This window comes from Patagioenas fasciata, chromosome Z (genome assembly GCF_037038585.1).
Source record: "Patagioenas fasciata isolate bPatFas1 chromosome Z, bPatFas1.hap1, whole genome shotgun sequence".
Taxonomy (NCBI): Eukaryota; Metazoa; Chordata; class Aves; order Columbiformes; family Columbidae; genus Patagioenas; species Patagioenas fasciata.
Genome location: NC_092560.1, coordinates 49,828,794 through 49,852,407, shown reverse-complemented (window position 1 = coordinate 49,852,407; position 23,614 = coordinate 49,828,794). Strand labels below are relative to the sequence as shown.

General features: G+C 39.3%; 1 protein-coding gene across 1 annotated transcript in view; it reads left to right on the top strand.

Annotated features, from left to right (window-relative positions):
* PGGT1B (protein geranylgeranyltransferase type I subunit beta) overlaps positions 1-23,614 on the top strand; it is a 66,514-nt gene that overhangs the window by 2,250 nt on the left and 40,650 nt on the right. The window contains exons 2-4 of the mRNA XM_065860646.2: positions 5,632-5,750; positions 15,004-15,071; positions 23,280-23,431. Of these exons, the coding sequence (XP_065716718.1) occupies positions 5,632-5,750; positions 15,004-15,071; positions 23,280-23,431 (339 nt within the window). The remainder of the gene's footprint in view (positions 1-5,631; positions 5,751-15,003; positions 15,072-23,279; positions 23,432-23,614) is intronic.

The following is a 23,614-nucleotide window of genomic DNA, read 5'->3' as shown; positions in this document are numbered from 1 at the left end:
TTGAGGGTACTTGATTTGCCTTTTTGACATGTTCAAGGTCACTGAGTTCAGCAAGCCTCCTGACCTGGTACTGCTGCAGAAAGAGATGTTGTAACCCTTTTATTTTTACCTCCCTTTTTCTTACAGTTTTCTGGTTCCATGGTGAATTAGATGGGGAAAGTCAAATTAAAAAGAAGCTTGTAAAAAAAAAAAAAAAAAAAAAAAAGAAAAAACCATTTTCAGTGAGTTGGTTTTGTTTCACTGCACTGCAGCAGAAGCAACTGCATTTGTTGTCACCAGGCAGGGTGGTAGAAGATGAAATTTTACACACAGTGGTCCTTCATTCTAACTTAAGCTGTAGTTTGTCAAGTACTAAGAAACTGCATACAATGATAAATTTGATTTCACATTCTTAACTTAATGGCTCAAAACCTTCATAATTATTTGTATCTGTGATTATTGCATGCAACATCAGCAACAGTAGTTTTTAAGTAATCTGGTTGATAGTGTTTCTGCGTGATCAGTCAGTACTGTGAGGTTTTGCAGGAAAAGTCTTTCAGATTGTGGTACTTTATGGTGCTCTTTGTAGCATGTGTATTCAGTTTCTCACATCATTCGCTTTAGAAGTGCATTCTGAATTCTGCTGAGATACTGTAGTCTTTGTCCATGTCTGAAGATAAAAACCTCTGAATCTGTCATCAGGATTGTCTTTACTTACTTGTCTTGGAGGGGAATTTAAGATTACTGATACCTGTTTGTAAGCTTTCAGTAGGTCAGTTAACAAATTCACCTGTCAAGCTTTGATGCTTGACTTAATAGATTAATATGCGTACAGTAACTAAAGTTGTAGAAGGCATGAAGATGCCAAATTTGGGGGTTGTCTTATAAAGGGCTACCTTCAGTGGAAATTGCTGTATATAAAGTTTTTACACTTCATGCTGTGTGTCAGCTAAGGTCCTACTAAGAATTGTCTTTGCTAGTCTTCGAATGTGTTTGTGAGACAGGATAGCATATGGAGTAAGGATGCGGTATCTAGACGGTGGCATCAGGACACCAGGTTCCAGTATGAGTTGGGGAATGACCTGTTGGAGAGCAGTGTAGGGGAAAGGGACCTGGGGGTCCTGGTGGACAGCAGGATAACCGTGAGCCAGCACTGTGCCCTTGTGGCCAAGAGGGCCAGTGGCATCCTGGGGTATATTAGAAGGAGGGTGGTTAGTAGGTCAAGAGAGGTTCTCCTCCCCCTCTACTCTGCCCTGGTGAGACCACATCTGGAATATTGTGTCCAGTTCTGGGCCCCTCAGTTCAAGAAGGACAGGGAACTGCTGGAGAGAGTCCAGCGCAGAGCCACAAAGATGATCAACAGAGTGGAGTATCCCCCATATGAGGAAAGAGTGAGGGAGCTGGGTCTCTTTAGCTTGGAGGAAACTGAGGGGTGACCTCATGAGTGTTAATAAATATGTAAAGGGTGAGTGTCACGAGGACGGAGCCAGGCTCTTCTCAGTGACAGCCAATGATAAGACAAGGGGCAATGGGTATAAACTGGAACACGAGAGGTTCCACTTAAATTTGAGAAGAAACTTCTTCTCAGTGGTGATGACAGAGCACTGGAACAGGGCTGCCCAGGGAAGTTGTGGAGTCTCCTTCTCTGGGGACATTCAAAACCCGCCTGGACACATTCCTGTGTAACCTCATCTAGGTGTTCCTGCTCTGGTGAGGGGATTGGACTGGATGATCTTTTGAGGTCCCTTCCAGTCCCTAACATTCTGTGATTTTGTGTGACCTGTCTATGTCCAGTGGTACCAGATGTTCTTACCTATCATATATGGATTCTAGCACACTGTACGGACTGTTCCTTAGTAATGCTGATAATATTAACACAGAGAATCAGCTCTCAATAAGTGAAGTGAAACTTAACTATGTAAAACCACTTTCTACATTCATTTATCTGATAAATATATTTTTAAGTATAGATGATATTTATTGTCTGTCTTTTGTGTACAGCCTTGTGGTTTTGGACATAGTTTGCAGTAGTTTCTAGTGCTGAAGTTGGCATTTTTTTTTGCCTCATTGGAAGTAGCTTATCTGGGTAACAGAGTGTGAAAATGTCTAAGTAGTTTCAGTGAAAGACTGTCAAACTTAGTATTTGTGAAAATCAGAAAATACATGCAAGATTTCAAAGAAATCATTTACTGTAACAGAACAGTAAATTCCTTGTTTCTTTATAGAAATAGTGGGTTATTATTATTCAGAGTCGTATTTTGAGTTACACAGATCTGATTAATGGCAAGAGTTGACATAGGTCTTGAAGTGTTAATTTTGCAATTTGAAAGACGTTTCTTTAGTCATTAAATGGCTTAAAATTACTTAAAAGATACTCATGTTCCACGTAGAAATAACTTTTATTGCAACATATTTTTTTGTTTCTCTGTAGTCAAAAACTTTTGTGTAATAACAATAATAAAGAGACATATTTTAGAATCAAGTTATTATAGACTAAATCTGCATTTTCTTTTGTGTCATGAATACTTGCCATAATGGAGCTGTATGCTATTCTCTACTTGATTTTTTGTTTTGTTTTGTTTATGTGAGGACCCTAGTGTCGCATGGAGGGGTTTTTTGAAAAGGGAATGTTCATGTTGATATCCAAGAAGATTATAGATGAAAACCTTTTGTTTGTAAGAGGGGTATGAAAAGCAATGCAAAAGCTGAGGGTCAGAGTAAAAGATAGTGTAAAATCGAGTATCCTCAGCTTAACAAGTCTCCACTATTCAACTAAATTGTGGCCACCAGTTGCGTTATGTAATCCTAGATGATAACAGCTTTGAAGCAGAAGTTTTTGACTTAAATTCTGTGAATGGCCACATGATGACTCTAGGAGCTGGTCAGCCCACTGGTAGGAATGTCATCCTTTGAAGTTGTGCCATTTTATTGAGATCAGTGTCTGCTGCATCGTAACTTGAGTGTCATGTTTTAATTAGAATTCTTTTGGAGGTGACTCATATTACCATTTTTCCTTCGGTCTTACTGTTTGTGGTTTGGTGCAAAACCACATGCAGAAGTTAAGTACCTGTGGAGGCTTCTGTCCACATCCGTCTCATCGTCAGAGGTACCTACTATTGATGGCCAAGTTGGCTTACTAGCTTGTGAGGTAATTCCAAATTATAACTTAGTCTGCTAAGGAAGGGTGGCATTAACTTTTGGTTCTCCTTAGCATTCTGAACTACTTCCTGCCTGTGTAGTGGCTGTTTCACAATCCATCATTTTATCTGGTGAAAGGGGAGCAGGAATTTCCACAATAAGGATAGGCAGGTGCAAGTGTGGGTGGCAAAATATACATCCAGCTAATTTTGATCTGCGTCAGAACTTCCAAAGTCCCATTAAATGAACATTTTGTCTTATAGCAAGCTATCTCAAATTCCTAACCCAGTGCTGTTGCTTTCATGCTCTGTCAGAGCAAGTAATGCAACTGTTGGAAGAGCCATGCTGTAACTAGGTGACTGCAATGGTTTGAGGTGAAAACAAAACCACAGAATTGACTGGGTTGGAAAAGACCTCAGAGATCATCAAGTCCAACCCTTGGTCCAACTCCAGTCCATTTACTGGATCATGGCATTAAGTGCCATGTCCAGTCTCAGTTTAAAAACCTCCAGGGACGGTGAGTCCACCACCTCCCTGAGCAGACCATTCCAATGCCTGACCACTCTCTCTGTAAAGAATTTCTTTCTAATATCCAGCCTCAAGTTCCCCTGGCAGAGTTTAAGCCCATGCCCCCTTGTCCTATTGGTGACTGCCTGGGAGAAGAGACCAGTCCCCACCTGGCTATAACTTCCCTTCAGGTAGTTAGAGAGAGTGATGACGTCACCTCTAAGCTGCCTCTTCTCCAGACTAAACAACCCCAGCTCCCTCAGCCTCTCCCTGTAGCTCTTGTGCTCAAGTCCCTTCACCAGTCTTGTTGCTCTTCTCTGGACCCGCTCCAGCACTTCTATGTCTTTCCTGGACTGAGGGGCCCAGAACTGAACACAATACTCCAGGTGTGGCCTCACCAATGCAGAATACAGGGGAAGGATCACTTCCCTTGTCCTGCTGACCATGCTGTTTTTGATACAGGACAGGATACCATTGGCCTTCTTGGCCACCTGGGCACACTGTTGGCTCATGTTGAGCTTCCTGTCAATTAGTGCCCCCAGGTCTCTCTGTCTGACTGCTCTCCAGCCACTCTGTGCCCAGCCTGTAGCGCTGCAGGGGATTGTTGTGGCCAAAGTGCAGGACCTGGCATTTGGCCTTGTTGAGCTTCATCCCATTGGAATCAGCCCATTTTTCCAGTCTATCCAGATCCCTCTGCAGAGCCCTCCAGCCTTCCAGCAGGTCGACACCCCCTCCCAACTTGGTGTCATCCGCAAATTTGCTGTGATGGTCTCAGTCCCCTCATCTAAATCATCAATAAAGATGTTAAACAGGACTGGACCCAACACTGACGCCTGGGGGACACCACTAGTGACTGGCCAACAGCTAGATGCAGCCCCATTCACCAGCACTCTCTGGGCCCGGCCCTCCAGCCAGTTCTTAACCCAGCAGAGAGTGCACTTGTCCAAACCATGGGCTACCAGGATTTGCAGGAGTATATTATGGGAGACAGTGTCAAAGGCTTTGCTGAAGTCTAGCTAGACCACATCTACAGCTTTCCCCTCATCCACCAGGTGGCTCACCTGATCGTAAAAGGAGATCAGGTTGGTCAGACAGGACCTGCCCCTCCTAAACCCATGCTACTGAGTCTTATCCCTTGTCCATCCTGAAGGTGCTGTGTGATTGCATTCAGCATGATCTGCTCCATAACCTTGCCAGGCACCGAGGTCAGGCTGACAGGCCTGTAGTTGCCAGGGTCAGCTTTGCAGCCCTTTTTGTGGATTGGAGTAACAAATAACCCTCAAAGAAGGTGTTGGTTAACAGGTATAGTAGCACACGTTTATGGAAGGAAACGAGCTTTGGGCAAGAAAGACATTCAGCATGCTAGCTACTCTACTCCTGTATTCGATACTTGGATTTGACATGATTAATTTTAGATGTTTAACTGAGTTAGTCATCTAGGCTCCTTTATACCAAAGGACAAGAAATAAGTACGTCTAGAGGGTAATTAATCCTGTGTGACTATTTATACATGGATTGGTTACAAAGGAAGCCTTGCTGTTTAACACCTGACTGCTAAGCATCTGAGACTGGGTTTGGGAGACAATGAGAGACAGTTTACTGCAGTTCACAGTTAGCTTGCACTTAGTGCATATTTAGGGAATTGTTTATATAAGAGGTCATCACAGAGAACTTGTGTTCCATATGTTAATAACCTAGCTTACAATGGTGTGTGTTTGTTTTTTTCAGATAAGCAGGCCCTTAGGTTAACATCTGAATCAATATATCATTCCTATATAAAAGGAGGGGTGGCTTATATGAAAAGCCTTGTTGAGAAAGAGAAGTGTTTACAGTACAAAGAACATAATTTTGTCCAGTAGATAAATTTCATGCTTTCTGAGTTAGGCTCTATGTGTTGCACCACTGTCAAAGGCTGAGAATTCGTAGATATTTCTGTTTCTGCAACGGTTTGTTAATTTCCCCATGATATTTACGGTGGGAAGTGTAAGTCTTATCTTTTTCTTTTAGGTTGACAATTGCATTTTTCGCACTCTCTGGTCTGGATATGTTGGATTCCTTAGATGTGGTGAACAAAGATGATATAATAGAATGGATTTATTCCCTGCAGGTCCTTCCCACAGAAGACAGTGAGTGAGTTTTTAGTTTTTTTTTTTAATTGATATTAACATCTTTACTTTTGCTTTTCACCTGGGGAGTACTGGGATGGCTCTTGTTTTTTATGAAATACAAAGTTGACCTTCCTGAAGTGCTGTCCTCATAATTTCAAGTAGTAATATCATGCAAATTGTAGAAATAGATCCTTCTAAATTAATAAAGCTAGAAAAACTGATTAGTTTGCCTTTTTGTGTATGCAAGTTGAAGCCATGAAATTCATTTGAAGACCATATAGAATGGTAATGAAGTTGCACCTTTAAGCATTTCAGAGGAATGTGTCATCTGGTTCTAAAATAAATGCATATGTTACATAAGTATTAAAAGTCTGATAATGATCATCTTGACTTCCACTAATTGTAGCTTTACCAGGAACTCTGAGCACAAGTGTGGTTATTTGAAACAGCTTTTAGAAAATGGGAGGTGTGAGTGTAAGATGAAAAAGGGATAAACACAGTTCCTGCTTTACAATGAAAGATCTGTCCTTGGATCTCTGAAGATTGAACTTACTCGAGATTTTTAGAAACAGTTACTGCATCCCAGCTGCCGTAAGATGGGAAGGTACATAGCAGATCCAGCATGGGGAGGGAGCACACAAGTGTCCCTTTCCTGGTGACTTTGCAGAAGTCAGGGAGGTGCAGTTTCTGTGGGCTAGGTGGAATTGGCCATTTTTTTCTGTGGCAGGGCAGGTGAATGGCTAATAGCAGTGGGGGGGATGGAAGGGAGGGACATGTGGGCAAAGCACTGCTGTTTGTGATAGGACGTGCTGGTGTGTTAAGTGCATGTTAAGTGCTGGTGTGGGGATAGCTCTAGACTGGTCTCTAGAGAAGAGATAGTTCCAGGTGCCCATCCATAAAATCACTAACATGTCCTTTGTATGTTGGATAGTTGTAGAAAGAAAATTGTGCATTTCCTCATAATATCTAGTCTATTTATGTACTACAAATTAAGTATCTTCCCTACAAACAGTATTATGGAAATAAAAGCAATTTTATGAAGTAAAAATATGAAAGTCAAGATTGCTGATGCTTGATGTTTGCAGTAAAAGTGATGTTTGCAAGAAGAGAGATTACAATAGACATTTTTTTTGTTTCTTTGATAGTATGCACTAATTCTCAGTAAGATTTTTTTTTCTACCTAGCTGATGTTTGTAATAGTCCCATTGTCACAAGCCTCCTAGGGAGGGCTTTGTAAATCTCACTATCCACATGTGGAGGCTAACAGAACAGAGCACAGCTGAGATGTGCTTCTTGTCTAGCTATCATTCCATCAGAAGATTACAGGACAGTAGTTTTGCAGAGGGTACTTTTGGCAGTGTACTCTGTGCTTTTAAATAATAAATTTGTCCTTTTTACCAAAAGAACAGACTTCCCTCCAATACTGTATTGCATTGTAAAAACTCTGTTCATCTTAAGTTCTCTTGCTTTTGGTAATAACACTATGCTGTGTGGTCATTTAACCCCTTAAACTTCAGCATTATTTTTATCCCATTTTTACTTCATCTGATGGACAACAGATAATGCAAGATGTAAATTATACCAACAGCAGCAAGTTGAATACTGGATGACTAAATGTTCAGAAGGGAATATATATGCCACAGTAGTGTCTACTTGCAATAAAACCCCAGGCAAATCTACAGGCTTGGGAAAGAATGGCTGGAAAGCTGCCTGGCAGGAAAAGATCTGGGGTTGTTGATTGACAGCTGGCTGAATATGAGTCAACAGTGTGCCCAGGTGGCCAAAAAGGCCAACAGCATCTTGGCATGTATCAGGAATAGTGTGGCCAGCAGGGCTAAAGAAGTGGTTGTGCCACTGTACTTGGCGGTGGTGAGGCCCCATCTCGAGTACTGTGTTCACTGTTCGGCCCCTCATCATAAGAAAGACATTGAGGTACTAGAGAGAGTGCAGAGGAGGCAATGCAGCTGTTGAGGGGCCTGGAGCATGAATCTGATGAGCAGTAGCTGAGGGAACTGGGGTCTGTTTACCCTGGAGGAAAGGAGGCTGAGGGGAGACCGTATCACTGTCTACAACTACCCAAAAGGAGATTGCAGCATGGAGGGTGTTGGTCTCTTCTCCCAAGTAGCGAGTAATAGGACAAGAGGAAATGGCCTCAAGCTGCACCAGGGAAGGTTTAGATTGGATATTAGGAAAGGGAGGTTTAGATTTGGTATCATGGAAAGGGTTGTCAGGCATTGGAAAAGGCTGCCCAGGGAACTGGTGGAGTCACCATCCCTGGATGTGTTTAAAAGGCATTTAGATGAGGTTCTTAGGGACATGGTTTAGTGCTAGAGTTAGGTTATGGCTGGACTCGATGATCCTGAGGGTCTCTTCCAACTGAAATGGTTCTATGACTTTCTGGCTTTTCGATCCTGGGCGTGTGTAGAATTTGTTAATGGACAGCCTCCTAGCAGTAGAGCTCTGACTCCCTCTTTTGGCCTGTTTGAAGAAGTAGCTGAACTCTGGTAGGCTGTAGCAGTGACGCTTTTAGTTTCAAAATGTTTGTGGATCTCTGGTTAAAAGATTGATAGCTTGATGCATCAGAATCTTTCCATGTTAAAAAATATCTATCTATCTATCTATCTATCTATCTATCTATCTATCTATCTATCTATCTATCTATCTTTCTTTACTCTGCTTTCAAAGAAGCATTCCATTGCAACTTCTCTGACATGCTTCTGATAAACCGCTCTTTCCAGGGAAAATTTATTTTCAAACGTTTATATTATAACGCTCTTTTATTATGTAGTTTCTGGAATGTTGAATTCCTATAGTCTTGCCCTAAGTAACTGTATTGTACTTGATGTAAGTCTTCATTGCTTTTGGCTCTGGGACTGAAAATCTATTTAAAGCTTGTATTTTAAATTGGAACATATTGTTACAGAATCTTGGTTGTTTGTTTTTGATTGCGTCACTGGTTGAATTCCTAAAATGAGCAAAAAGAGAATTCCTGTAATTCTTATCAGAAAAGTAGGTTCCTCTGCTGTTCATTTTTGTCCCTCCAAAGCTTTCATATCCATAGCATTTAATTTGATTTTTTATACAAAGACTTTTTTCTAAGATGGCAAATTGAAATTATTTTGAGAACTACTACTACTTTACAGTATTTTTTTTTTCCCAGTAGATGGGAGACAGAACAGTCAATGTTAATATCTGTTTATTTTTATCAATAACTGTTAATACAGAAATGCTGGCTGGGATAGAATTTTTTTTTTTTCCATAATAGCTCGTGTGCTGCTGTGTTTTGGGTTCGTGACTAAAACAGTGTTGGTAACCCACCAGCGTTTTAGCTGTGACTGCACAACATCAGGGGTGTCTCTTTTTACCCCTGTGCACCCTTTCTTCTCCTGCAGATGCAGCCAGGACAGCCGACTCAGGAGATGCTCAATACTATCTGACACCATGTTAATCAGTAAAAGCTTGAGGAAAGTAGGAGAAAGGGGATGATATTTATGGCAGTGGCATTTGTTTTCCTGAGTAACCCTTAGGCATGCTTTCTGGGACATGGCTGAACACCACCTGCCTGGCCAGTGGGAAGTAGTGAATGAATTCAAAGTGAATTAATTCAAATTCGTGCCTCGCTTTGGTTTTGCCTGCAGCTTTTGCTTCTCCTATCAAACTGTTGCTGTCTCGATCCATGAGTCTTCTCACCTTCCCACAGAAGCGAGAAGTGAATGGGTGGCTGTGTGGGTGTGTAGCTGCTGATCAGGGTGAGCCCACCTCAGCAGGGTGTTACAGAACTTGGTAGAAAATTCAGAATGTAGTGGTTTAGAATTCTTCTTAGAATCTCACAGTATACTAGGATAGTTTTAGGTAACATGTTTGTATTTACTGGTATGTGATATGTCTGATGGCTAATCAAAGTGTCAGTTCAGCGGTTTGTAACCTTTGACGTTTTTGTGCGAAACTAAAGAAAGCTCATGAATGCAAAGCGGTGATATTTTGATCTTGCTGAGCAAGAAAGCCAATATATACTCTGTGAGTCGAATCGAAATGCACTGAAGTAAACTAAAGATTAAGATCTGTCAGGACAGACTGTGTTCTTCTGTGAGTTGATTGTAGTTGTGATTCAAATAATGTCCTTTAAGTACCATAATTACAGCTCGAGTGTTTTAGAGACTGACTGAACACCAATTCTAATTAGGGAATAGCATCTCACTCGCTGCGAGCTGACCCTCATATACACCTTGCTGTATTCTGTTTTTTTGAAGGGCCCCTATTCTCTTAACTCAATAGTGTGGCTTTATATTCCATAGATTTTGGCCATTATTACTTTTCCTTCACTTCTAGTAAGTGCTCTGCTTAGGTGCGTGACTAATACATTTGTTTTGTTTGTGTGTTCACTGCAGAAACACCTTGCTGATTTCTTTTAGAAAAAAGTTGAAATCTTGAAAAGAAAAACCTTTTTTTTTTTTTATTTTGAGGAGGATATTGCTCTTTTAAAAGCCATATCAGAAACTGTGTGTATTTAGGCTGAGACCTGCTTTTTAAAGTGCCGGTGAAACTGGAAAAAGGTTGACAGAAGACCCTGTTTTAACTGCTTATTCTTATGATTCTTGCCATGTTAAAGCTTTGCAGTTTTTCCTCTCATAAACCAGCTCCTAGACAGAATTTCAAGTTTATCTCAACTATTGTAAAGTGGAGCTCTTAGTAATGTGAGAAAGATATATCCCAGTTTCTTGCAGCTGACGTTTGGAAACAGTTCAGCACTTTTGAAAGACAGTGAATCCAGAGCTCTGTACACAAGTAATGCTAATTACAAACAGCACAGGCACACTTCTTGGCCATATTTGTCCTTTGCCATATTCATTCACCATCCGCCCCTATGGCAACTCTGGCACTTATTTGACCCTGCTTGAGAGTTGGTTTAGCTTGTTTAAGTGGCAGAAAAGCATGCGTTAATTTATCTAAAGCACACATCTGTTTATCTAACGTTAGCTTTGTGTTGCGCGGGTGAATTGTTTTGACTGGGAGCACTGGTGCCATCCCGGCAAGGGAGAGGGAAGAAGGTTGTACTTATTGACAGGGGGATGCCTCACTGGCTTTGCTGTATTAAGAAATGTCAACAAAAGGAGAGCTGAGTCAGATTTCGTTTGCTGGTCTGAACTCAAAGACCCCATGCATAGCAGGCTGAATATCATTGCACTACATCAGGGACCTAAAACTTTCTTCTGTCAAAGTCTAAACTTATATTTGTAGTAATGCTTCTTTCTTTTTAACTTGTGTATCAGTACTGAAAAATAAAGGATAAAGCGTCATTGACTGTTTTGAGGTCATGGTTACATGTAAGCTTCCTTATCACGAGTTTCTTCAGCAGAAATACAAATTTTTCTCCAACATGACCTTCTTTAATGGCTAATTTTGATGTATTTATCTGAATGTATAAAGGACTTCTGTTTTAGAGAATGCAACTTTGCATTTTATGGCATATTCTAATGCTTTGATTTATAAGAAATATTTTTTAGCACTAGTTCAGTAAGAATTGCTTATGCTTACTTTTTCTAGATGTATTGGCTGTGTCAGCCTATGTTAAAGCTGTGATTTTTTTTTTTTTTCATAGTAGAATTTTAATGATGTATGTAAACTTCCTTTCATACTTGGCAAAATGAGAAAAGCCTGGGAACCAGAGGAATGCATAGGAAAACATGAATGGGAAGAATTAGTTGTAAAAGTTATCAGTCTTCCCATGGAAGTCAAATCATAAAAGATAAATAATAAGCATGTCCCGTTTGTAATAAATGAGCTCCAAGGATGAGCCGTCTATGGTCATCGCTTGGAGCTCTGTTACATGTCTTAAGGACTTCCTGGCTTACCTACAAGTAAGTAACACGGTTTTCTTCACAGGAAACTCTAAGTTCTTGAGTTAAGTATGGAGTCTTTTTGTTTGGGGAGAGGGTCAGTTTTCTTTATCATAGAATCATAGAATGTCCTTAGTTGGGAAGGACCCACAAAGACCATAGATTCCAACTCCTGTCCCTGCATATGACAACCCCACAGCTCACACCATGTGTCTGAGGGCATGTCCGGTCTCTTCTTGAACACTGTCAGGCTTGGGGCCGTGACACCTCCCTGGGGAGCCTGTTCCAGTGCTCCACCACCCTCTGGGGGAAGAACCTTTTCCTAATGTCCAACCTAAACCACCCTTGGCACATCTTCCTGCCATTTCCTTGGGTTCTGTCGTTGGTCACTAAAGAGAAGAGATCAGAGCCTGTCCATCCTCCTCCCCTTGTGAGGAAGCTGTAGACCGCGATGAGCTCTCCCCTCAGTCTCCTTCAGGCTGAACAAACCCAGTGACTTTAGCCTCATACAGCTTCCCCTCCAAACCCTTCACCAACTTTAGTTCTGTTATCAGAGTTTTGAAAACTTGTGAAAAGTTTTTCGAGGTGTGTTTTGTTCAGGTTGTAATGGTCATGCAGCGATTGATGAAACATTTATTTGGTTTTGCTCTGTTTTAAGGTCTTTGAGAAAGTGTTTAAATATACTGAATTATCAAAGTGAACACTAGGTGGTACCATTTCATAGCTGCAGTTGTACTTCGTGCTTCAAGGGACTTAGCTGGCGCTGAACTAGTCACTCCAGCTGTTTTTTACAAGGCGTATGAACTATGATCATAGCCTTTTAATTAGGGTGGGTTTAATTTTTAATTCTTTTTGATCCTGATGTGCTGCTGGTGGTTCAGGAAAGTAGGCAAGAGTTTGATTATCCCTCCTAAGCTATTATGTAAGACAAGCATGAGTACTTTGCAACAAAATAGTAAAACCAACTTCACAGAAGGTGAGGTGATGTTCGTAAACTGAAAGACAGTGTTTTTTTTCCAATTCCCCTTTAATTCCCATTTAGTTTTGAAGTTGTGTGTTCACAGGAAGCTAAAAAAAAATTGAGACATGGCGTCAATGTGCCAGTCATCTGATTAGAAATGAGCTGTTTTCACTTCCTGTTTTGACACTTCCACAGCTCAGCAGTCTGTTTTTTAATTCAAGAACTGTAACTAGAAATTTAGCAATTCACTTGTAATACTGAAGGTCTAGGAAGCAGCTGTTACATGCACATTAATGACACGGTTTTTTTGTTTGGAGGAGGGAATAAAATTCCCTTGAACGATTTTGCAGTGGTAAGGACATTGAGGAGCTGTGCTGTTCTTCTGTTTTTCCTAGGAGCCTCTGCGTAAAGTCTAGGATAGGAGATCAGAAGTCACTGACGTAAAGCATCGGAATAGATTTTGAGTCAAAATAGATTTTGAGTCACTGATAGCAGTACAGTTAAAAATCCAGCATTTTAAAATTACTAATGCTTGTTTTTATTTGGTAGCAGTTTAATAGTACAAGAAAAGTTTAAAAATATTACATGAAAATTGAACAACTAAAGGGAATAACCAGTCCTGATTTCATTCATGTACTTTATTTTTAATCTTTCTTTTTAATAGTAGCTGTCAACTCAGAAGCCAGTTGAAGTGACCGCCTAAGAGCACACTGCACTTGGGTTTCATACTGTTATTTCTACCTTGGTAATGAATTATGAACTGCAGTCTGAAAGGCTGTGACGAGGATCAGTCTTTCTGGGATCAGTCTCTCCATCTAGCAACTAGCAGATGAGTTCTGTTTGACTGCAGAGCTGTCCTTATTGTATCACTTTTTCATTTGCAGCCAGCCAGAACAGCTGTGTGCTGGTAGGCTAGCAAATGTTTTCTGGATGAAGGGTTTCCACCTTAGTGCCATTTCAAAGTGAATTTTTTAGTTCACTTAAGCACTTTAAAACACAGATTCATTTTTACTGAAAATTGGCCAAGTGAATGATGGTTTTTCCACAGTGTCACTTAGGAAATCTGTTTCTCCTTGTACTGATTTGTTCACATTGTGTCATTTTTCAAATCATGGTGCTTTTTGGGCAGTGTCCTTCAGGACCTTAGATTAGTCCATGAGACTGATATTTATTGTGCTTTCCAGAACATGTTGCAACATGAAATACAAGTCTTTGACTCCAGGAGCTAGTGTTCTCCGCTGAAGTTTATATTATATAAAAATATAAGTTACGCACTTTTTTGTCTACAAATCCACATGCTTTTTCTGTTTCCTCTTTGTGAATATGACTGTACGTAGTAGTTTTTAGTGAAATGAACTTCATTACATTTGAGTAATGTAATAAAAAAGTACTTCTGATTGGTACATGGAGGAAGTTGAGAATTGCAGATTTTTTTTCTGTTAAATAATTCATTCTGTCTAAATTAAATCCAAAGACTTGTCTGTTAGAGAAACTTGCATACTTTAAGTACTTAAGACTGATGAAAGCTTCTAGTTTCAATGTTGCATACATGCAGAATGTATTTAAAATTACAAGCTAATGTGCTGATAAATGACACCAGACCTGGTAGACCACATTGCATAGTGGTCTTTTTTAGGACTTTCAGTTTTATAGCTATTCTTCTTTGACTAGTCTGGTGTAATTTTCCCTAATCTCACGCAGATTTTTAGATTGAAGGCTGAAGAGTTTAAAAAAAAAAAAAAGAGAGAATTTAAGAAAACTCAAGTGCTGTTTAAGTTCAGGGCGGCACTCGGCCCTCATTAGATCATTCACTTTCAGAGGCTGAGCGAAGTAATTGAATTTTTGACCTGCAGAAGCAGATGTGAGTGCTGCAAACCTGTAGTGAGCTCTAGACAGTGTCTGGTGCACACGTCTGTATACTGTGTGCTGAGGCACTGTCTCAAATTAAAACTTTGCCTTTCACTCAATTTCAACTATTTCACTCTGACAGTATTGTGTTAGATTGGTGCTAGCTTAAAATTGCAGGCAGTTTGTTTGTCCTTGTACATGTTGCAAAGTGTCTTAAAACAATTCTGCTTGGGAACAGACGGCATTCCCAGGCAGGAATCCAGAGAGGAAAAAAATCTGTTAACTCTAGGCACTTTTCCAGGGGAGCAATCTTTTTTTTTTTCTGTTTTTTTGTTTTGGTGAGCATAGAAGACAATTCTGTGCTGATATGAACACTATATTTCCACCAAATAAAAAAAAAATCTGTTGCCTTGTTATTACAGCCGGATCAAGTTTGCATGTGCTTTTTTTTTTTTTAATAATCAGATTGATTAGAAACGGAGGTTAGGAACGTAGTGAAAGACATATGCAAACTCTAGTAATACTGTTGAACTAACAGGTCTTGATCTGGACTAGAGAATTATGGTTTATAATGCCTGTTTCAGCAAGCAAGTTAGTTGAGTCTTTATTTTTTTTATCTTTCCAGGGTCAAACTTGGATCGCTGTGGCTTCAGAGGCTCTTCATATTTAGGGATGCCATTCAATCCCTCCAAGGTCAGTTAACTGTGTATGTGTGAGGGGGAAATATTTGCAATTAGGCAATAAAGGATCTTGTGTCTTTTGTATAATATTAACTGCATAATTATGGAATATCTGGAAAACAAAGATTTTTGCACTGCTAGTAGACTGAAACCTTTGCGGAACTTCTAGAAACATGAAAGAAACTTGCTCAAATGGTATTGCTTGAGTTTCCAGGGCAGTGAAGAAACTGCCATACAAATTGTGGCTTGTATTTGATTGCATTTGGTACCCACTCAAACATAGGCAAGGCTCTCCTCATCCCCCCTAGTCATGACCATAACAGAGGATGCTTTGAAGCCCATGAAACTGATGTTCAAGAGAGTTATATCTGTATACAAAAATAGAGTGTCCCTAGTACTAGAGAGACAGGAGGTTTGCAGAGGCTGCTAAAGATGGTATGGAAGGATTGATGTGGTTGGAAGAGGGAAGCAGAGGCCAGGTTGCAGGAAGGAACTGTGAAGGAGGTACAGTAGTTCCGTGTTTGATGGACGAAAAATCCAGAAGAGCTCTAAATCATCACCAAGTATTTGATTTTTGTAGTGGACAGATAACAAGTTTTTAAATATAAATGAATTAATTAATCTTGGAGTCTGAAACTGAAAGCAAGGAGGGACATCTGAAACAATTATGACTGTAGTTGAGTGTAAAAATGCTTGAACTAACTTGAGTACAAAGAGAGTACAGCAGCCTAATTTGTGCTTAGTTTTGTTTACTCTTAACAGCTTAACTTCATGCTTCTGAATAACTTGTGGGAATGTTAATCTACATTCGAGTAATAACTGCGTAAGCCTTTTGCATAGCAAGTCAACCAGATACTCATAGTAGTAGTATTCAGAGGTTGCACTTTCTAACAAGTGAAAAATAATAGTGAAGAGGGTGTTTTTACATCTCTGCACAGGGTGCTGCAGCAGCATGTGACAGGAAAGGTAATTTGTCTCTTGACTTTTTTGGTATTCTATTTTACACTACAGATGGTGTCTGCAGAGGGCTTGAACTGTAGTAGCAAGATGAATTCATCAGCTCTTTTAATTGGAATTAACCTCAGTGACAATCCAGCCACCTGCTGAGCATGAAGGAAAAAAAGAAAACTTCGCTTAAAACCTAAAACAATTCGGGATATCTAGTGGTGACTCACTAGGATACTTTGTTAAAAATAAAGTTTAAAAACAAAGCAATATACAATAATTTCAGTACAGTTGTATAGACAAAAGGCTGGTTTTACTCGGAAGATGGTTGTCTTTGGTAAGTCACCTAAAGTGGTTGACGTTGTCATGCTGTTATTGTGACATTGACAGCATTATAAAATGAATAAAGACATAATTTTACCAAATTGAGATAGTAAAAATGCAACAGTTGTGTTTCCTGAAAGGCTTGGATCACTACCATGTGGTATAGTACATTAAATCAGTGCATACTTTTTAGAACCTTTTTCAAATCCTTCCCAGTGTACAAAGCATGATGAGTGAGTTCGGGATATACTTCTGAGATCTTGTAAAGGCCCCTAAAGAAAAGAAGTCTGTTAAGATCGGCAAAGCATCATTGTTCCTTCACAGTCCTTTCTAGTTTTTTAATTTAACTTTCAAATTCCAATAGTGCATGCTTCATACTTAAAATTCTCTTTTCAGGAAATGTGTTGTGACCCATCTTGGCCTCATAATGTGTTAGTCAATCTGCAGAAAGGACAAAGGGGTGGAATCATGTAACCTGTGGAAATCAGTTACAGATCATTTTCTGTAGAAAACTGTTTGCACATGGATGTGCTTTTCATTCAAGCATTGCAGTACGTTTTTCAGTGCATCTGCATTAGAGGAAACAGGTCAGCTTGTTTAAATGGCATACAAAGGTTTAGAGTATTTCCAGCACTGTTGCCCTAAAATGTTCTGAAATAACTCAGAAAAAAAGGCTGGAAATGCACTGCGATGACTTTGAATTATGTGTAAGTTCTTGCCATTTTTCTTTATTTGTCATTTTAAATGTTCTACTAAATCTTTGTCTTGATAACTTTTGAAAAAGCTTGTACATGTTTAAGATTTGCATTGACAGTTACTATTTATTACATGCCAATACAATGGTTTCATTGTTGAACTCTGAGACAAAGTGCAATACTGGAAGTAGCCATGTCTCTTTTGTCGCTAGAGACCCTTCAATATAATAGAATAAAGCAAGTGATATGTTATAATTTCCAACTTTACTAAATGTTATCAGGATAGCTCATTTGTTTTTGGCGTGGGGTTTGGTTTTTTTTAGCTGTTAACCCTTCCAGTGTTTGATGGTAGCGTCTGTGCAGCATTTGGGCCTGTAGCAAAAGTGAAGCAAAACCCTTTCCACTTGACCAGCTTACCACAAAGAACCTTAACAAGCCTCAACAGTCTTAACCATAAGTGAAGGCTAAAAGTGCTGCTTCTATCACTGCATTTAAGTGTGAACATTTAAAATTAGATAATTATTTTTTGTAAATGGCTCAAGCTTCTTCAGTCTCTCTGGTGTTATTTGAGTTTAAATTAGCCTTTTAATTTAGGGGTGAACAGTTTGCTTAGAATTTCAGATTAACCTAGATCTTTTAAACCTCTTTAAAGTGTTACATATCAGTTTGAGACGCTAGATTTAAAGCCAATACCCAAAACTTTAATGTAAGATAGAGGTAAATAACACGTGCTTTCACTTGATTAAAAAAAGATCTGTTTTGTCTTCCTGACACAATATTGTACTTTCTCAAGGCTGAGACAATCCATGTTTGTAACACTGATGTCAGGTGTGTGAAGATTTTTTTGAAAGTAGGACTCTTGCCTGCCTTCGTAGGAGTATGTTTAGTAGCATTCTTTATTAGTGTTCGAGAGATCTTGCCCATGCTTTGCAGCAGAGAGTTTCTTAGCCCTCTCTGCGGTCATCAGGAGGAGTTGTCAGTGACCATGAGTTATGTTTAAGTAGCTGTTCTGGATAATGTGATAGGGAACATTATCGTGTCACTGAACCAGGTTTTAATGTTTGAAACCTTCCCCTCACCTTTCATCTTCAAGTGTTAATTCTTTTAAGGAAGTCTCAGATGGTGCGTACAATGATGGTAGCAGCCATAGAGCAGAACTGTTTTACTCCATTGCTAAGAGCCAAGTGAATCTGTTTTCTGTTTCACAAAATGTGAAGTGTGTAGAGAGAACAGGACCTGGCCATATTCCCACTGTTGTCTTCTCAGAATATGTCTGTACCACTGTATTAGTTCAGGTCAGTAATGGGCTTGCTCCAAAAGAGCATGCCATACAGACTGGACTCCTTTTGAATGAAATTGAACCAAAAGTTGCACTCTGAATGAACTTCCCCATTAGTGGGCCATTAGTCCATGAGGCCAGACTGCAGCTTGCACAAATTGTGAAATGCACATAGTGTGGCACTGGTTCTGCAGGACCTGCTATTCTTTCCTCCAGACCCCCTCCTTTTGCATTACTCCTTTATGGAGACAGCTTTACAGGATTAAGTGTATTTCTTCTGGTTGTTTAGTCTTAAGTGTTTAACAATCCATCCATAGTTCAACAGCTTTCATGTTGCTAGCTTTTGAAATGAAACTCCTGCCATTCTCAAAATAACTTCATTCTGTTAATCTTTGTGTCCTTTGTCCATGAAGCTTACAGTTTGAGGTGATGACAGTAGTGGGTTTTTTGTGCTTAAACTGACAGTTTCCTTAGTTGCTGCTGGTGCTTTAGTCTGCAGTGTCTGTGAGGCAGAAACACTTTTATTTCACTAAAAGTAAGCTTTGTTCATAATACAGAACTTTAATAGTAGTTTCTTTCCCAAGCCTGAGGTTGCCAGTTAAAAACCAGGTGCTGTGACTACAGTGTCTTTGATAAATTTGGGACAGACTTCTACACGATGACTGACTTACTTTGTCCTTCAAGACAGAGGCAGTCTAGCCACACTTCCTCCAGCCATGCAAATTTTAGAGGTATTAGCAATTATCTCATGAAACTTTTGAGACTTGCTGTAATTTTTTGCCTTTGGAGAAGCCATTCCAGTCCTGCTTTGTGATATGAAATTACCACATGACCATTTTTTACACGTTTCATTAATTCTCAATTTTCTGCAAAAAAAGTATTGTTTCTGTGGGTGTTGGGTGGGGTTTTGTTTGTTTTAATAGTTTTGTTTTAATTTTTTGTGTTTGTTTTGTTTTATCTGAAGTGTCCAGTTATTCTGATTGTTGTCCCCTCAAAGAAATCCTGTTACTTGGGTTCAGGTGTTTTACTGCATTAGTCTGTGTAGTATATATTAGTGTGTGTAGGTACAACATAAATTTTGTTAAGTACTATCACAGTTAGCTTGAAATACTTACGTGGAGCTTAAAAGATAAAGTTAATTGTAGTACACTTCTGATTTGAACAGTTATGATTAGCATACAGAATTCTTCTGGTGAACATCTATTTTCTTTATGCTTTTTTAAGTCACATGTGATGAACAAAGATCTGTTAGGCTCTGAAAAGCTTCCAAAATCCCACAGTAATTACCTATATGAAACATAATTTTGGACTTTGTGAGTAAACTTTGTGGTAATTCCTGTATGATCTCCTATTTGATTCTGATGCTTCTCTGTTTAATTTAGTTTTGTTGAAATATTGGCTGTATTTGTTGGGATTTTTGGCCCTAAATCAAATGTTATCAGGATATTGACTGAATACCAGTATGTTGGACCCTCTGTTACTTTCACTGGCTTTTTAGTAATTACATATCAAGATGTCTAGCAGGATATCAGCTTACCATAGAAAGAATTTAATTACTTGCCACATGATAATCCTGTGATGAAAGAGAACTATTAGTAGTAAAGGTAGTTGTGCGATCTACAAGCAACTATTTTTGAATGCTAAGACCATCTCCCCAAATTCCCACATAATGATGTTTCAAAACCATGTATCCTAACAGTCTTTTCTGCATTACTTGTACCTAAATATTTGTTTGATGTTCAAGGACAGAAGTAGATGGCCGTGCTAATTTAACTGTGAACTTCATGGTTGGATGTAGAGGCAGCAGACACTACTGTTTGGTTTATATGCATCATACAAGTATAGTTTGTGCTCTTTGCTCAAACTATCAACTTGCAAAATTTTATACAGCTCTAGTGTTGCTGAAACCCTGCGTTTGAACAAGCAGTGTGCTCCTGCTACTTGTTGAAATTTCTGCATAGAAAAAGAAGTACAGATAGAATTTATACATTGTCCAGGTACTGTAGTGAGTGATAATGTTTGTTTGATGAGGATGGTATTATTTAATTTCATAAGTGTAGAGTATATCTGCTTAGAACACTTTGTCTGCAGCATGTTTTTGCTGCAGAGAGTGATGGTATAACAAATACCTGTATTCACTAAAAATAAGGGCCCAGTTATTTAGACATGTTTGTAGGCTACAAAAACTTTACAGGCAATGTGGAATTAACATGAGTATAGAAAATTACGATTTCGAAGAATCTTGTAAAGCAGAAATTTTCAGTTACTCTATGTTGACACTGTGTGAAAAATTGTCACTTGAAGGAGAATATTGTTTGAGAATTATAGATGTCTTAGAAAATTTCCTTAATATTCAGGTGTGTTTGTAGCAGTTAAAACATTTGGGTGGTTTTCACTGAAATGGTTATAAAAAGCAAATCTGAATATCCTTAGAGTAAACCTTCTTTGCTTAGTGCATGTAGTCTTCCTCTGGAAATACTTTGAAAAGTAAAGTTGAACCATTTCACTATATCTATTACTGTTCAGTATTCCTGATGACAACATTAATTTGGAGATGGACTACCTATAGAAGTGTGTAAACAGAGCAGTGGTGAACTCACAGACTGCGGCATTTTCAGTGTATTTGTGTGAAATGAGCATGGGCAACTTCTGCAGTTGCCCTGCTCTAATTTATGCCAGGTACGGAGAAATTAAGTGTTCCTCTCATTCCAGTTTAACTTCAATCACATAGATTTTTGGAAACTTAATTTTCTTTGTTGTTGCTCCTGGTAACTGCTGGGACATTTTGTAAACAGGTGGTCCTAATATCAGAGAACATTTCCAGATATTTTTCATTGGCAAATCTGTGTCTTGGACATTGAGAATCCTTTTAGGGCAAGAACTGGTTCAGTTTTTGTCTTTTAGAATAGAGACCTGCTGTAAGTAAATTGTAAAATAAATTCATCAGTTATTTTAAACTGAATGCTTCTTTGTGTCAGAGCAGATTTGTATCACCCTGTATGTCTGCATTTTTGGAGCAGAATTCTACATTTGAAGTAAATTGATGTGTCAGAAGAGTTAAGCTGTTGATAATAAAACTTCTAAGGGAAAGGTATTCTGAGAAGAATATTTTTGGTTCTGCTAGATTTAAAATGCCTATAATTGGTATGATAGGCCATGTTATTCTTTCTGGGATTAAACCCTGTCATCCACTCAAATTAGAACATGTTTCATGACTGCAGTAGCATTTTCTAACCTGTTTGAGGGCACAGCTGTCTTTCGTCTGTGGTGTGCTCCATGGGGAAGTCAGCCTCTAGGACTGGAACATCTCTCACATGAGGAAAGGCTGGGTGAGCTGGGACTGTTCATCCTGGAGAAGGTTCAGGAGAATCTCATCAACATAAATACATACCTGCAGGGGGGGTGCAAAGATGACAGAACCAGGCTCTTTGAGGTGGTACCCAGTGACAGGACCAGAGGCAGTGGGAACAGGCTTGATACACAGGAGGTTCCCTCTGAACATCAGGGAACACTTTTTCACTGTGAGGGTGGCCAAACACTGGCAGAGGAGGTGGTGGAATCTCCATCCTTGGAGATAACTCAAAAGCCATCTGGACTTCGTTCTGGGCATCCAAATCTAGGTTGACCCTGCTTGAGCAGGAGGTTGGACCAGATGACATTCAGAGGTCTCTGCCAGCCCTTGCCACTCTGTGTGCGACTGGGAGATGTGGAGGGCAAGAGACAGATGGGGGCACTGGCAGCTCAGGGGTAGGACTGGGAGCTGTTGAGATTTGTGCCCTCTTCTCAACAGGGGGTCCAGGGCTGGAGATAGGAGAGAGGCGTTGCAGCTCTCAGCACTCAATTTCTTTTTCCCTTTTCTCTGTTGCATAGCTAGAGTTTTTTCAGTGCTTCTGCAGCCACTTTAATCTTGTTTTCTGCCTCTCTTTCCCAACTGTGTTTGATTCCCTAGGGTGAGAACAGTTTCTTGCTGTCTAGTGGGTAGTAAGTATTTTTCCTTGCAGTTTCTTATTAGATTTTTGGCTTTGAAAAGAGGCGTAAGTTGGCTGAAAAATACCAATTACACGTAACATAGTCTTACTTAGTTTGTTTTTTGCATGTGTTTTTAGCATGAATTGCAAAATAAAATGGCGGCTAGGCAATAATGCTAGTAAAATGTGATTTTTAAAACTTAATTGTCTGTGTTACTCAGTATTGAAATAGCTTTTATCCTGTTTGAAATCGTTGTCTTCCAGTTGCTCCATCCCAGGTATCTGAAGTTATCTTGTTGCTTGTGGCTTCTGTTTTCATTAAGTGGTAGAGTCCAGGATGTACCTATAAAATATCAAAAGGAAAAATAATAATTTTAGTACAGCTATATCAATCCCTGCCCATTATTGTAATTTGTGTTGTGTGACTAGTCAGCATTTAACTCCCATTTTAGCTTCTCAGTTGACATCATTTAGTATGTAAATACTGTGTTTAAATTCTGATTATTTTAGAGTAGAGATTAAAGTAGATGAGAAGCTAATTTGGTATTGCTTCAATTCACAGATTGCTAGTCATCCCTCACACTGCTCTCTACTTGTAGATCATTAGTTTCCAAAGTCTTTGTGCAAAGGACCTCCAGAGATCTGGCCGTTTAACAGTGCTTAACCAGCTGCCAGGAAGCTGATGCCTGGTGGTGCATCAGGATAAACTTAGGTACAATTAAGCACATCCCATCTTTTTGCTGAACTCTTACATAAATATTACTCCTGGCAAAGGTTTTTTCCAAAGCTTCTTTCTGACCAACTGTTTACAAGAGCAGCAGAGCTGTTCAGTAGCCTATTTGATTATAAAAGTTGGGTGAGATGCCTTCAGTTTAACCATAATGAGTGAAAGGAACAGAAATTCATTTAGCTCTTAGTGGGGTTTTTTGTTTGTTTTTTAATGAATGCTTGACTGTAATATAAGGTCTTACGATGTTTCAGTATTTTTGTCTTTTCCCCCTTTTTTCTAGGGCCCAGGTATGTCTCATCCCTATGATAGTGGGCACATAGCAATGACTTACACAGGTCTGTCGTGTCTGGTTATTCTCGGAGATGATTTAAGTCGAATAAATAAAGATGCCATATTGGCAGGACTGAGAGCTCTGCAGCTGGAGGATGGAAGGTAAGAGATAATTTATGTTCTGTAACTCTCTGGAAGGTTAATAGAAAACCCAGATGTGGAATGAAACATAAGAAACATAGTTTTTACAAAGTAGCTATAAAATCTTTTCTTTCTATTAGAAAATTCTTTGGTGGGTAATCAATAAATAAATTAAATTAAATAAAATAAATAAATTAAATTTGA